We start from the raw sequence: 15,959 nt of genomic DNA, 5'->3' as shown, positions 1-15,959 counted from the left end.
GAATGAGGTTTGGAGGGATTCTTATTTGATTGCAAGTGATTCAAGGCGGATTTTGAGTGGATTTGTAGAGGATTCTAAATCTCTTTCCAGGTATGTTCTTTTTATCATTGTTGGAAAACTTTTTATAGTCTTAACAAATGTTCTATTGTTTTTGTTGTTGTTTGTAAATGAATTCAAATCATTTAAAAGCATTTTAAGTCTATGTTTGAATCATTTGAAAGCCATTCAGCTCTATGTTTCACAATTTTTTTTGAAGAATATGTAAGATTTTCTAAAAACAAACCCTAGTTGTTTTAACTTTGTTTATTCATTTTTCTATAAATTTATGTGTAGGGCAGCAGTCAAACATTAAAAAAATATGATAAATCTGTAGGAAGAGTGGCCACAAACACTATGCCCATTTGGATATATAGGCACTTAGCCTAGAAATGCAAGACGTAAGGCATGGCGGTATGCCTATGAAGCTCCAAATGATGTTGGGAAGGTTATATGCATTCCATGTGAGAGACTTATTTTTGGAGGCATAAACTGCTTCAAAAACCACCTTGATAAAGAAACATGATTCAAATCCTTGTCTCAAGGTAACTAAAGAAGAAAAAAGATTCATCAATGCCCTACTTGCAGCTGCTGAAGAGAAAAAATTGAATAGGGAGAGGGTGAAATTAGCTATAAAGGCAGCCATAACTGAATCTCAAGGAGCTCCTTTTGATATGCAAGAAGAAGACGCACTTGAGAACATACCAAGATCTCTTCGTCGCCCATGGATCCGCAAACAAAATGCCTCTTTTACCGGTTCCACTTCTTCTACATTTCCTAGTTCTTCATCAGCATCCACATCAGGGATAGGGAGTTATTTTGTGCCAAGGAACACAGTTGGATCACAACCATCATTAGAGGGCATTGGATGGTTCAAGGAGGTGCATGAGCAAACTGATATTGCAGTAGCTGATTTTTGGTTTTTCAACAATATGTCAATGTATGCGGCTGATAGTCCCTATTGGTTGAATTTGGTGAATTCAATTTCAATATCGAACAAAGGGTACAAGCCGCCTACTTGCAAGAATTTGAGTGGAAGGTTAGTATTTTACTATTTAGTAATTGTAAATAATTGTGATTCACTTCAGTTCATTGTTATATTTTAAATCTTAATTGTTATTTCCTATTTTTTTACTAACACTTTATTACACCTAAATTTTGTACGTTGCTTGACCATGCGGTTGGTAGGACAAGAGTATTGATAGAAGACCAAAAGAAAGAGTGGAAGAAATAAGGTTGCACCATTTTATCTGATAGGTGTACTGATGGAAGAAGTAGAACCATTATTAATTTCTTGGTTGCTTCCAAAGATGGTGGTGTTTTAGAATTTGTTGACGCCTCCAACAAAGTGAAAAATGCACACACATTGGCTTTAATGTTGGAGAATGTTGTCATGGAGGTGGGAGTAGAGAATGCGGTGCAAATCATCATAGATAATGTAGCAGCAGGCAAATTTAATTTTTTATGTTCAATATGAATCATGAATGTAATGCTATGGTATTATTCAATTTAGATTTTTTACTAATTATTGATTTTTTACTAATCTTTTATGTAGAATCCTCCAAGAGAGGCATCCCACACATTTTTAGTCACCTTGTGCAGCACATGTCCTTGACTTTCTTTTGGAGGACATAGGAAAACTTGATTGGGTGAGTCCAGTTGTGGAAGATGCTAGGCGAGTCACCAAATATATCTATAATCACCCATGGGTTCTCAGTTTGATGAGAAAGATCACTAAAGGCAAAGATTTGGTGAGACCCGCTATGACAAGGTTTGCAACGGTGTTGTTGACGTTGCAAAGTATTCTCGACCACATATTGGCTCTGAAACAAATGTTTGTGTGTGCTGATTGGGTTGCTTCATCTTACTAAAAGAAGCCCGAAGGAGAGGCTGTGGCACGGATAGTCTTTGATGATAGTTTTTTTTGCAAAGGCTAAGGAGATTGTGGAGGTAAGTTCAAGAATCAAAACATTATATTTTTAGTTGATTCAAGTTTCATTATTAATTCATAACTTACTATGTTATTAACTAATTTGTATTTTTCAAATTTCAAATGTAGATGTCTATGCCCCTAGTTAGAGTCTTGCGCATATGTGATGGGCAACAATCCCTAATGGGAGGTCTTTATGAGGCCATGGATAAGGCCAAAGAGGCTGTTAAAAATTACTATCATGTGGACAGACTCAAATTTGACCCCATTTGGGAAATAATTGATAGGAGGTGGAACAATATCCCCCACCAACCCATTAATGCAGCAGGCTACTTCCTCAACCCCAAATTCAGGTACTATGGTTGTCCTTGAAGTTGAGATTTTACTAAGACTTTATTTTACTTTACTTTTTAAGGTTGTGTAATAAGACTTGATATCATTTTCTATTTGTTTTAGGGCTGATGATTCCTACTCAGATTCTAACGAAGAGGTCATGGAAGGTCTCTCTAAATGCATTGAGAATGATATCCAATGAAGCGGAGAGAGACCTTGTTGTGACTGAACAACAAGTCTATGTGGAATCGAGGGGTAATTTGTTTTCTTCTATGCTAGCAAAGAGAGCAAGATCTACTCAAGCACCAGGTAAAGTGTCAAAGTTTAAAACTTTTGCAAATTGATAAGTTGTGTTTTCTAATTATCTTTTTTCATTGCTTCATAATTTTTTATATTTTGTTTTGCAGATGCTTGGTGGGCAAGTCGAGGTGGCAATACCCCCAATTTAAAGAATTTTGCTCTCGAAGTCCTATGCCAACCTTGCAACTCATCCCATTGTGAGTGCAATTGGAGCTTATTTGAGTACATCCACACAAAGAAAAGAAACAAAATGACTCAAAAACTGCTTAATGACCTTGTTTATGTGCACTATAATCTTAAGTTGCACATAAAAATGGCATAGAGTTCAACACTACCTAGTCAACTTAATCTGGAAGAGATAGATCCTTATTCTGATTGGACAGCAGAAGAGCCAGGTCCATTGTTTTCACTAGATGAGATCGCTGATTTGGAGAGGTAGGCATTGGAGGGGGTGGAATAGATTTTCATTTCACAATGGATGACATTGAGGACGAGGATGATGTTGATTCTAGCTCAAAGGACGAGGCATTACCAATGCCACATATAGGAGATACATCCTCTTCTAGGACACTGAGCCAGTCAGTAGGGATGTCGAGCAAGGAGGCACAACTATAGACTTCACAGTCATGTAGTGCACGCCCTACCCTAGTGCGGGGCACTTTTTCGAGGCCTAGATCCCCTCACTTTCCTGCTAGTAGTAGTGCAACTAGAAAGAGGAAGATGTGATTGTATTGAATCTTGATGTATTTACTTTTAGTATTTACTTCTAGTGTGACAGATTGAAATTATTTACTATTTTGCTTCTCGCCATGAGCATTCCGCATGAGAATGCAATTTTGTACCAACTATGCATTTTTATATATCTAAACTTTGCTTGTTTCTTTTGTGTTCTCTTTAATTAACTTATTAGATGCATCTTCTCATTAAATTTTGTAAAATTAATGTATTTTTAATTAAATTTCAGCGGTTTTTTTAGGTTCCCGAGTTTTCTCAAGTTTTTAAAAAAATCGCTGAGTTTTTCCCGATTAAACTTTTGGGGGGCTTGGCGAGTTTTCGAACTATGGTTACGGTATCTTCTAGAGGTTGTGTCATTGTTTGTGTTTGTTGCTCCTGCAGTGGACACTTCCTGCATTAGTAACACTTGCTTGTATCCCTTTGCCTTCATATTGAACGGGCATTCCTTTGTGGAATGTGTTGCAATCTGGCAGATATTGCAAAATTGTTTTTTCGGGCAGGAGCACTTTGTGTGGTCCTCCTCTTTACAGTCCGCACACCACAATTCCCCTTTCACCGAGTCAGGATTCTTTTTTAGATTTTTAAATTCCTTCATTTGTAACATATCTTTTTGCAATGCTCAAACTTTCTTACTTGATTCTTTGTCACTGCTGCTACTTTCGGAAGATGAATCGTTTGAGTCCGATGATTTGTGTTTCTTCTTTTTGCTCATTTTCTGCTAACTCTCCAAATCCATCGCTCGATTATATGCATCTATGTACGATGCTAGAGGTACAATTTTCATCTTTTTCTTTAGTGCTGACCGTAGCCCTTCAACAAACCATCTTTTCTTTAATCTTTCCGTTGGTTGGCTCTCCATCTTGTACACCAACTCTTTCAACCTTCTTCCATACACACAAATTGTTTCATTCTTTCCCTACTTTGTATTTGAGTATTTCTGCCACAATTTCATTATCGTCCCTTAGCAGTCGAAACTTTGCTATGAATTCCTTCCTAACTTTTGTCCATGTAGTTAATTTCTGCGGATCGGCATCCAAAAATCAATCAATTGCTACACCTTGTAGCATCGCCGGGAACTATTGGACCCAGTCATCCTGCTCTATTGCACCATTTACTGTCCATATTGTTTCACATGTTTTGCAGTGTTTGATCAGATTTGCCGTCCCATCACCGTTGAACTTCGGCAATTTTTCCTTTGGTACCGCCATTGCTACTTTCTTCTGATTCTATGGTACTTGCTGAGAACTCGCGCTGTTTTGAGTACCTGCGTTGTTTTGAGTGCCCATGTTGTTCTGAGCACCCGCGATGTTCTGCACAACCACGCTGCTTCGAACAACCACCCTACTTTGGACAACCGCATTACCCAATGAGATAAGATCTTCCTGAAGTGAAGTTCAATTCTCTGCCTGTATCCCTTCGTCGGGTGTATCGGAAACGAAGAGTTCACTCCACGCTCATGCTCCTTTAGCATTTCGAGCCATGCAAGTTACTTCCCTTATGTTTAGATTCTCTACCCTCAACTTATAGAAGTTAAGAAAATCCTCCCTTATCTCTTCCACCAAATTCAATCATTGTCGAATTTCTTCTAGCAATTCCTCGGCACTCCTCGATCTGCTAGGTGAATGCACCCCCTCCGTCTGTGCTCCTTCACCCCCTCAGTGTCCATCAGTAAGCTATTGAAACTTTTGTCTACGCTCCGCCTGTTGTGCTAAAATTAATAATTCCTGTGTCGTGCGTATCTCATCCTTATCTTTTATCTTATTCCTATCTTTATTAAGTAGATTCGACATTAATCTTGATAATACTTCCTTTTTTCCAAGTTCAACTGGCAACAATGCCAAATGTTTACCATATAGGGTAAAAGGATACTTATTGCATGTAGTACAGTTAGATATAACACAAAACAAATACTTTATTCATATATGCAATATGCACTCCAAGTACAATGCTTATAATAATGATTATGATGATGTCTCCAAAGTCCTTCCAGACGGTCTACATATACTTTCCCAAAGGGGTGACTCAACTGTCCCATGCCCTTTTGGATACAATTCTATTCGTCGGCTACAATATAGAATTTACTGACAACAAGGAGGTGAACCTTATTGTTATGTATTTCGAACTTTGTTTTATTTTAATCACCTTCTAGGTCGACCAGTTTAAGATATTTCATTTGGCTCTGTTAAAGGTTATAAATACAAGTATGGGTGCCTAGATGCATGCCCATTCTCATCTCAATCACAAGTTCTTCCCTCAATTAAATAGTTTTGCTCTTAATCTTGGCAGAAATCAGAAGGCAATCTGGAAATCAATTTCAAATTTCACCAATTAGCTAGGTCAGAAATTAGCGAAGGAGCTGGAAATCATCTTAAAACAACTCAAACTGCACTTGATTTCACAGATCAGAAATTTACTTAGGAGCTGTAAATGGTCTCCAAATTGCCCAGATACTAGGTCGGGATTTAGCAAGGGAGCTGGAAATGAATTTTCAGATTGTCCAAATACTAGGTCGGATTCTAGCAAGGGAGCTGGAAATGGAGCTCAAACTTGACCATTTGCAATTTCACATAAAAAATCATGCTACTTCCAGGTTGGCATTTTATGAGGGAGCTGGAAATTGTTTTTCACCTCCAACCAATTTGCAAGTTTTCACTGGAAACAACTTTAACCTTAGGTGGATTTGAAGAGTGGAGCTGGAAATCAGCGATTCGAGTTTTACCACTTCATCTCTCAAAATTAATCTTCAAAACTCCTTAAACCTGGGATCAGAGTCCATCACTCTCAATGCCTTCAACTTCAACTTCAAGGTTAAGCAATTCAACTTCAACTTGACTTGGCCATTTTATCTCAAAATATCATGCTTCCCTCAAGGTTGGAATTCCATGAGGAAGCTGGAAATGCTTGTCACTAAGGTCAGATTTCCAGCCTAAAGCTGGAAATGAGCAAACAGCTTTACTTGGACCTTCCACATTCTTCCTTCAAAATTTTTACCTCTGTTGAAACATGAAGATTTCCTTTTTCCCTTCTTAAAACCTGGCTTGTAAATTCAAAATCTATCATTTCCATTTCAAACCTCCTTATAATTTTTTTCTAATTCTTGGGAGATTTCAGTGATGAAGCTGGCCATGAGAAAAGAGGGAGGTCGGGTTTAGACTTAGAAGCTGGAAAGTCAATACCAAGGAGGTCAGAAATTAGACAAGGAGCTGGAAATGGGCTATCAAGGAGGACAGAAATTAGAAGGCAAGCTGGAAATGCGTCTCAACTGGATAGAATTTCACCAAATGAGCCAGAAATGCAAAAGTTTTGGCCCAAGACATCCACCTGTAGGGAACTTGATTTAATTTTTAAATTGATTGTACAAGAATCATTAAGGATTTTTTTGCTTTATCAAAGATTTTTAAGAACTTTGTCTTTAACTTTTGCACTTTAACTTTTGCATATTTCTATCCACTTGACTTACAGCCTTAAGGAATTTCTATCACCACCCTTGCTTTCAATTTGAGTTGGTTCACGACGGCTTCATACCCATGAACTACCTTGACAACTCTCTTGTCAACTTTTCCACTACACTGTAGCAACCTGTTAACAACTTCCCTTGAGATTTGCTTGACACCTCTTGCCATTTGCTTTCAATCCTTAAGTGATAAATTTTAGACTGAGGATCGATGACTTGCTCACTTCCTAAGGAGAGGACTAAGAGTCCAAAACAAATACCAGAATTAAAACTAAGCCCAGAAAGACCAGACCACTAAGCAAAAGAGGGGCTCCCTGTTTGCAATGTATTCATGTGTAAAACGATCACAACAGGACCCTGTAGCCAGATGATGCAGCAGTTTGGGTTGGATTCTTGCATGACATAGACACCAGTTTGGTGCTTTGTCATCCATGTGGCTTTTATGAATCAACTCACTAGAAAACTCAAAGATCTAAATACACAGAGACAACGAAGAAAAATTATTACACTTCCAAGTATGAAAGAAACTAAGAAAAACCATTTTGCTCGAAATATTTAAATGGGAGACTTCTCCAATCACCAGTAAGAATGATAAAATGTAAAGAGAGTGATAGCTTGAGTGTCAGGTCACAAGATAATTTAAAAAAATGAGGAATAGGAGGAAGATAAGGGAATTGGATAGCCATTCAGATTCAGTCTAGAGTGGTTAGTGCTAACTTAGGTAAGTAGCATGTGGTAAAATTGTCCAAAATGACCATTAAATCACAAATTGTCATGGGATGCTAGTGTTGCACATTATTCAGACTGTAATCTCTAGAAATGGCCAAATGCTAGAAACACAGAAAGCTAAGACAACTGTAACATCAATATTGACAAAAGGGATCATGGGAGGCAAGGCCTTGGCACCATGGGTGAAAGATAAGGCTAAGGCAAGGGTTGAATGGACGTAAAAACATACTAGGGGAGATAGACACCATAGTGAGGCCAAAACATAATGCAAAGTTGGAAGGACATGCAAAATCTGTCAATATGATAAAATGTTACATATGTCATTCTCTCTCTCTCTCTCTCTTGGGGGAGGGGGGTAAAGGTACTCGGAAACCAAGCAGCCTTGTTGTTGGTGTAAATATTTCAATGTTCAAACTAAGTGTAATATTCTAGTTATTTATTTTATTTAAGATCGTAAATGTATTCAATTATTCTCAACTTATTGGCCAATAATGATAAGTTCATGTAGACAAGTACTACCGGTGCCTCAAGATGGTAGTTAGGTGCTACCTTTGTTTTAGTTAGATTGAATTTACTCACTTCTTGATTGGGATTGCTTGAGAGTTAAAATACATCCCTCTTGGATATGTGATCGCCTTCATTCATGCATCCAAGAGGTCTTTATGTTTGTATGTCACTCTTTAAGATTTGCTCTATTATATTGAATATCATTTTATATTCACCTGATGTTGTGGTTAGTTCATAGGCATTAGGTCCTAGGTAGAATTTTTGTTTATGCAAAATTCTAATAGTTTTAGATGCCCATTTGTATGTCTTCCATGGCATTTGCTAGAATTCCATGATTACAACCTATGGTAGCTATAGCAGATTAAAGATCATTGAAATTTTACAAAAGAAAGCCAGTATCATTTTTTTGACATTTATAAAAAAAAGTTGGTTGTGAAAAGCAATGGGAAAATATTTCCTGACCATAACCATATATGTTAACGATGTAGGCAGGCCCTTATAAAATAGGCCACACATGATTTGCTTGGGGTAGGAATAAACAGCCACATATATCTTTTGTTTATGCCTATGGCCATTGAATTCTCTAACTGCACTTTAACAAAAAAAACCAGAGATTAAACTATATTTCTCAGAATTGTATGTGCAAGCTACACAATTTATTATTTCCATTCTTATTACCGAATTGTTATATATTTCAGATTCTGACCAATGCTGGCTCAAAATCAGAATCTATTTTTCTAAATTTAGGTCTTTCTTTAGAGTTGGAAAAGAGAAGTATATTTTGATATACAAAGACGTGCTGATAATGTTTCATTTACAAAAAAATAGGATATTTTATGAATGAAGAGGCAACTTTGGCAACTTTAGATATGGAGGGATGGCTCAAAACAGGGGATCTCTGTTACATTGATGAGGAAGGCTTTCTTTTTGTTGTGGACAGATTGAAGGATATGATAAAGTATAAAGCACATCAGGTATGTACTAAAATCGAATTCATTGAAGCATAGTGGAGTGACTCTTGCTAAATCACACACATCATTTGACTTGCAGGTTGCTCCAGCAGAACTAGAGGAGTTGCTTCTCACTCATCCGGAAATTTTAGAAGCTGCTGTGATACCGTTAGTATCATGAAGTCATGCTTCCTAAATTATATTTGTGAATCCCTAAAACATAAATTCAGCACATTCTCATATCAGAAGTGATTTCTAGCGAAGAGCCATTTGTATGTTTCATCTATCTCCATTTTTATATCTTGTTTTATTCAGATTACTCTTTCTTTTTGTGGTTTGGCATGCCAGGTATCCTGATCAAGAAGCAGGCCAGATACCAATGGCATATATTGTGAAACATCCTGGCAGAAAACTTAGTGAGAAAGATGTAATAAATTTTGTTTCAAAACAGGTAATCTGGAGAGCTTCTGCATTCTTTCTAGAAAATTCAAATGTTTTATGCTATGTTGTTTGGCAAGCATAGAAACCTAAGGAAGAAATTTTCTACACATCAATGCAGGTTGCACCCTACAAGAAGATACGCCGAGTGGCATTTGTGAATTCAATTCCAAAAAATGCATCTGGAAAAATCTTAAGAAGGGATCTGATTGAGAAGAGCAAGTCTCTCTCTAGATTGTGAATGATTAACCTTAAATAGAGATCAACTTTTCATGTTCTAAAGTAGTTAATAATGTTTCTTGTAGTTTACAGTGATTGCTAACAAAAGGAGTTTTTTGGCAAGGGGATTTTAGATAATTAATTCATATGCTTGACATGTTAGAAAAGCTAATTAGTTGGCATATAGCAATAGGGTCAATATCTGTACACAAGTGACTTTAAATATGAAACTATGCTTAATTCTCTATGCTTTTAGGTCTATTTTCTAGAGTCCCATACATGTTTCAGCTTTAAAGTCAACTATTGACTTTGTTTAATCTGTTCTTCAAATAATAGTTAGTGGTATGAATTATTTAGATTCAAAACTATAAGCAACAGTCAATTTTAACATGGAACATATGTTATCGAGCTCAAAATATTTGAATCAACTTCTTGCTAAATAATTATCACAGAAAATTGGTGCTTATTTCTTTTGGGTCTATCATTAGAAGGCCAATAAGCTGCCATGATTTGCAGCTGGGAGTGGACTTCCAGTTGCCTGCCATGACTTTTTCCTAGTTAGCACTTACTTCACTAGAGTGGCTTGCAAATACTAGAAGGATGACACTGTTTTTAATCCTGGACAGCTCTCAGTAAATACATATATTTTGCATCCAATGGCATCACCAGTAAATTTGTTTGAAATTCCAAATTTTGATTCTGCATTGCAGAACTTACAGCAGGCATTAGCTTGAATCAAACACATTTTGTGATGCAAATGCACTTCTGATAATTAGGAAGCTGACTTTCAACTAATTCCTCAGAAGCATAGTTGATTTTAACTGTTTTAACTATGTTTAGTAATAGCTTTAAGTGGCTCAGTATATTAGAAACTGCTGCAAAGTGGTTACTAAAAATTAGTGTTAAAGAGTCCTTTTAGGAGTGGGTTTAGTTGGAGCAAGGAAAGGTGTAATGTTCCTAGGGTGAACTCGGCCAATAGGTGATCTCGATCCGTATGCAATTACTTAGGTAGCCTTGTTGTGTGCTCCTAGTAGCAAATGCTTCAGGTAGTTCTCCCTTCGTGCTTCGGTTAGTCTTTCCATTGCCTCAAGTAGTTCTCCTCCGTGCCTCAGGTAGTTTTTCTAGTGCCTCAGGTAGTCAGTGCATCAGGTACGGTGGAATCAGGAGGCAAAAGGGGTGACCGTACGGTCCAAGAAGGATGTCCGTATGGTGATGGGTAAAGCCATACGGTAGTCTAGGACAGGCCATACGGTAGCAGTAGGGTTGTACGATGGGCCTTGGGTAGCCGTACGGTAAGTAAATGAAAAGTTGTATGGTGCGGGATGGAGAAGGAAATCGCGGAGAATGGAGTGAGGGAGGTCCAACAAAGTCGCTCCACAAAATATATCGATATTTGTCAGAATCAAATCAAAAAATACTCAGATGGAATAGGGTGAGGGTTAAATCCCACCGAAACCGCACAAGCCAAATAGGGAAGACCTTTCACTTTCGAAATGGTGAACGATCCAAAACTCCAACAGGAATTCACCGTACATAGAAAATAATCCAAAAGCATACTAACTACAATCTACATGCCGTGCTTAAATACTCTTTGGATAAACATCCTGATGGTGTACAAAGATAGCCGATGGTCAACACCTACGGAACAATTAATTAAAAATGGGTCCGAGATATGCTAAATCAATTGGAACCCACTAATACAAACATTAATAACTTGGAACAATTAATTAAAAATGGGTCCGAGATATACTAAATCAATTGGAACCCACCAATACAAACGTTAATAACTTGGGCCCCAAATTAATTAAAATTGGGAACATTACAAATCCTTGCCACCCAAAAATTGCTTGTCCTCAAGCAATTCGCAACTCTAGGATCCCAAACCATGCATGGAGGTTGATAGTTGTATCTTCTGAAGTCTTCATGTAGCATCATGATCACATACACATAGTTAGGAAAGGAGAGTAAATATTCATCAAACTATTGCTGCGACACTCTGATATAAACATTGTCGAGTACTGAGTCACCGGGATCCCAAGGATGCCAACCATAACATACATCGATGTCATCATGTTCATCAATCTCTTTGGGTATGGTCATACACACAGACACCGCTGTTGGTACAAACCCAAGAATTCTAGCTGTAGATAAAGCCTTGGCGGCACATAGAATCCCGGTTGAAACCTCGACAATGGATAGAGCCTCGACAATGAGCAATGTCTCAATGATTGTAGCTGCACTGGCAGACACACAATAATGACACGGATGACCATGATGACGACAACGGTCACAAGCTCGGTGTTGATAATAGACACAATGACGGTGATTGACACAACGATGGTGATAGATGCAACGATGACGATGAATACCACGACGATAATGATGGTGACGGATACAACAGTGATTGACACAAGGATGGTGATAGACGCAATGACTACGATGAATACGACGTTGGTAATGGATACGACGACGGTGATTGACACAGTGATGGTGACAGACGCAATGATGACAAGTACCACGATAGTAATGATGGTGACGGATACAAACTTGACGACGGTGACGAACACAACGACAAAGATAGACACGATGGTGGTAGACATAACGGTGACTGACATAAACTCGACAACGGTGATGGACACAATGGTGACAGGCATGATGGTGACAGACATGGTGAGGGACTTTGCAATAGACATGGTGACGATGACAGACATGGCGACGATGATGAAAAAAAACACAACTATGGTGACGGATACGACCACAGTGATAGACATACAACTTTGATGACGGACATGACCACGGTGATGGACATAGCTTCGGTGACAGACACAGTCTTGGCAAGAACCTTGGTGATGGCAATAACTTGATCTATACATGTCTTCCCAAGATCTATGCAAGCAACCTCTTCATTTTTTAGTTTTCTACCCAGTTTGGTGTAGAAGAAAGATTTAACAATTCCTCTTGGAGTAGCCTTGTAATAATGCCTTCCTTCCGGTGTAATGCATCATCCTTATTACTGCCATCTATTTTCTCCCACTTGTGCAAATGAGATATTAGTTTTTCTTCACAATGCTTGAAAATATGACTGACCAATCTACATGGAGCTATAGAGGGGACACATTCAAGATTACGAATAGCCCATAACATAGGTGTGATAGGTTGGGATATTTCATCCATCTCAATGCACAAAATCATAAGGCTCTCCATAGCAACTGAAACCTTAGTATCATGATCTTCCTTGATGGTGGCCAAAAAGTTATGAAACATGTCGTCGACCAAATTTTGCAATTCGAGATCTAAGAGGAGGTTACCCATTTTAACATTTGCAAAATTCTCCAAGATTGTAGATTTTCTACAAAAGGGATCAACACTAATGTCATCTAGACTCTGAAAGCTGTCAACAATCAAATGCAGGATCTCTATCATGGTGTTATCATCATATGGTGTTCTAGGAGCTGATATTCTCAAGATCTCACTAAGACATGCTGCAATTGCCAACCTTTTCCCCTTGTCATGGTGTCTCCTAGGTTGACTTAAGGCATCTTTAATCGGTGAGAGGATTCTCTATATAAATCTTGAAGGTAATTGGTTAACCTTACACAAACATACTTCCAACAAAATTAATGGAAGATCAACACCTTCGCTAAGCTCCTTACCAATCCCATGTAGTGTCTTCAACCACCACTCTTCGTCGCTGCTTGGCGCCATAACGCTATCCCAATTCCAAAAGCTCTCAATCATTCCAACAGGCTAGCAAGATCATTGACTCTGATACCACTGTAATGTTCCTAAGGTGAACTTGACCTGTAGGTGATCTTGATTCGTAGGCAATTACTTAGGTAGCCTTGTCATGTGCTCTCAATAGAAAATGCTTCAGGTAGTTCTCCCTTTGTGCTTCAAGTAGTCTTTTCAGTGCCTTAGGTAGTTCTCCTCCATGCCTTGGGTAGTCTTTCCAGTGCCTCAGGTAGTCAGTGCATCAGGTACGATGGAATCAGGAGGTGCAAGGGGTGACCATATGGTCCATGAAGGATGTCTGTATGGTGATGGGTGAAGCCGTACAATAATCTGGGATTGGTTGTACGGTAGTTTGGGACAGGCTGTACGGTAGTAGTAGGGTTGTATGGTGGGCCTTAGGTAGCCGTATAGTAAGTAAACGAAAAGTTGTATGCTGCGAGATGGAGAAGGAAATTGTGGAGAATGGAGTGAGGGAGGTCCAACAAAGTCGCTCCACAAAATATATCGATATTTGCCAGAATCAAATCAAGAAATACACAGACGGAATAGGGTGAGGGTTAAATCCCACCGAAACCACTCAAGCCAAATAGAGAAGATCTTTCACTTCCAAAATGGCAAGCGATCCAGAACTCCAACAATAATTCACCGTACATATAAAATAATCCAAAAGCATACTAACTACAATCGACATGCCGTGCTTAAATACCCTTCGGATAAACATCCCGAGGGTGTACAAAGATAGCCGGCGATCAACACCTACGAAACAATTAATTAAAAATAGGTCCGAGATATACTAAATCAATCGGATCCCACCAATACAAACATTAACTTAGAACAATTAATTAAAAATGGGTCTGAGATATACTAAATCAATCGGAACCCACCAATACAAACATTAATAATTTGGGCCCCAAATTAATTAAAATTGGAAACATTACAAAAGGATATTAAACAAAAACCTTGAAATGAATCAAGGGGCAAGGGAATCTAGAAAGGAATTGTTGTGCATTTGTATGGTGCCAAGACTTTTTAAGCAATTTTATCTGTAAATCTAAGGTAGGTGAGTATTTTTTTGTGTACTAGATTGCATAGTATTGAAAAACAAAACAAGTAGAGTAGAAATCAATTGAGATGGGAAACCCAAAAAATGGGCTCTAAGGAATTCAACTTAGTTCATTAATTTATAAGGAAATACATAATAAATGCTTATTACACTGTAACTGGAGTTAGCAATAATATTTAGTATGAGCAGTTGAGATGGGTGGTAGAAGGCGGCTGTGTTGTGTTGGACGGTGCTTTAACGCACTTGGTCTGTGTCGACATATGGATAGTTCTTTGGGATAATTAATTTACTTTGTTCACACATAGAAGGTTTCTTTTTTACTTGAGTTGTATTATTTATTGAATGTGTACCTATCTATTTATCTATAGACGTTCTTGAATTTCTGTTTGTATTTGCTTTTGCGAAGCCACTTAATGTTTCCTAGGTGGGAGCTAGAAGCCAACTCTCTGCATCAGTTTGGTATTGGAGCATCATAAGATGTTGGTAGTAGAGGATTCATTAGAGTTTAAAATTGTTTGAAGCATAGAAAATGTAAAGACTTTGTAAATTTATGTGATTAGACTTTGATAGTAACTTCTATATTGTTTGTTGTTCTTGATCTTCTTTCTATCTAACTTGAAAAGAAATGTCAATATCAATTGTTATTCTAAAATATATTTGTCTCAATAAGTATTCGAGTATAGGCAAAATTACTTAAAGGAACAAACTTATTTGTCTTGTGTGTCCTTTAACTACAACCACACCTTGTATAAATATCTTAACCAAAGGGCATGTCTCTTGAAGGTACATGACCCTATCTAGGTCAGCCCAATCGTTGCGTTCTCATAATTAGCGCCCAAGGAAATATTGTTTTAGCAAACAAGGATAACTAAAATTAGTTAAGGTAAATGCTAACACACAATCATCTAGGAAATTGCCAATCATGCCTAGTCAAAGAGCAATGTATTTAGAAGCCATTATAAGACAATATATGAAAGATAAAGTTTGTGCGATTTGCACAATCAGATCTATATGATGATCGAAGTTATTGTTTTAAAAATTTTCTCTTAACTTGATAATCATACTGAGAGATAGCATATCTAGCATCATCAATTTCAATGAATAAGCATAGAATGATACTCTATCTCTCTGAATCTTCTTAGCTTGTGGTATTATTGAACATATGATACTATGTCATATTACTATACCTGTGATATGACTTATCACTAATACTAGTGATAACAGTATTGCATGGAATGCAACACACAGGATAAAATTCGAAGAACGATTAAATTTTTCATTTATCCAGTTGTGACTCATAGGTACTGGCAATCCTATATCACATCATGATCCTGAGTTAAGATCTGCTAGAACATAGGATAAAATATGAAGAATAAATTCTTCCTTTATCTAAGTTGTGACTCATAGGCATAGAAATGTCTTTGTCACAAATGATATTGAACTCATCTAGATTTGATAGTTGCTCTCCACTGTTCAACACATTATTTAAGAGATCGTCATCTTTCATAATGTCTTTTATACAAGTGTTCATTA

At 37.6% G+C, this 15,959-nt stretch overlaps 2 protein-coding genes across 2 annotated transcripts in view; both read left to right on the top strand.

Annotated features, from left to right (window-relative positions):
• The window catches only part of LOC149537325 (beta-phenylalanine coenzyme A ligase-like), a 70,004-nt gene extending 60,112 nt beyond the window's left edge, over positions 1 to 9,892 (top strand). Inside the window, exons 3-6 of the mRNA XM_089802836.1 lie at positions 8,853 to 8,998; positions 9,075 to 9,142; positions 9,323 to 9,425; positions 9,534 to 9,892. Coding sequence (XP_089658962.1) covers positions 8,853 to 8,998; positions 9,075 to 9,142; positions 9,323 to 9,425; positions 9,534 to 9,653 — 437 coding nt within the window. The 3' untranslated portion in view covers positions 9,654 to 9,892. The remainder of the gene's footprint in view (positions 1 to 8,852; positions 8,999 to 9,074; positions 9,143 to 9,322; positions 9,426 to 9,533) is intronic.
• LOC149537326 (uncharacterized) lies at positions 1,561 to 3,480 on the top strand. The gene is made up of 4 exons (XM_089802837.1): positions 1,561 to 1,986; positions 2,096 to 2,319; positions 2,423 to 2,608; positions 2,707 to 3,480. The coding sequence occupies exons 2-4, from the start codon at positions 2,286 to 2,288 to the stop codon at positions 2,919 to 2,921; spliced, it is 435 nt and encodes a 144-aa protein (XP_089658963.1). The 5' UTR covers positions 1,561 to 1,986; positions 2,096 to 2,285; the 3' UTR covers positions 2,922 to 3,480.
• Positions 9,893 to 15,959: the final 6,067 nt, after the last annotated feature.

The sequence above is a fragment of the Cupressus sempervirens genome, chromosome 9 (genome assembly GCF_028749045.1).
Source record: "Cupressus sempervirens isolate cs-2001-9-10 chromosome 9, ASM2874904v1, whole genome shotgun sequence".
Lineage (NCBI taxonomy): Eukaryota > Viridiplantae > Streptophyta > Pinopsida > Cupressales > Cupressaceae > Cupressus > Cupressus sempervirens.
This window is presented reverse-complemented; position numbering and strand designations above follow the sequence as displayed.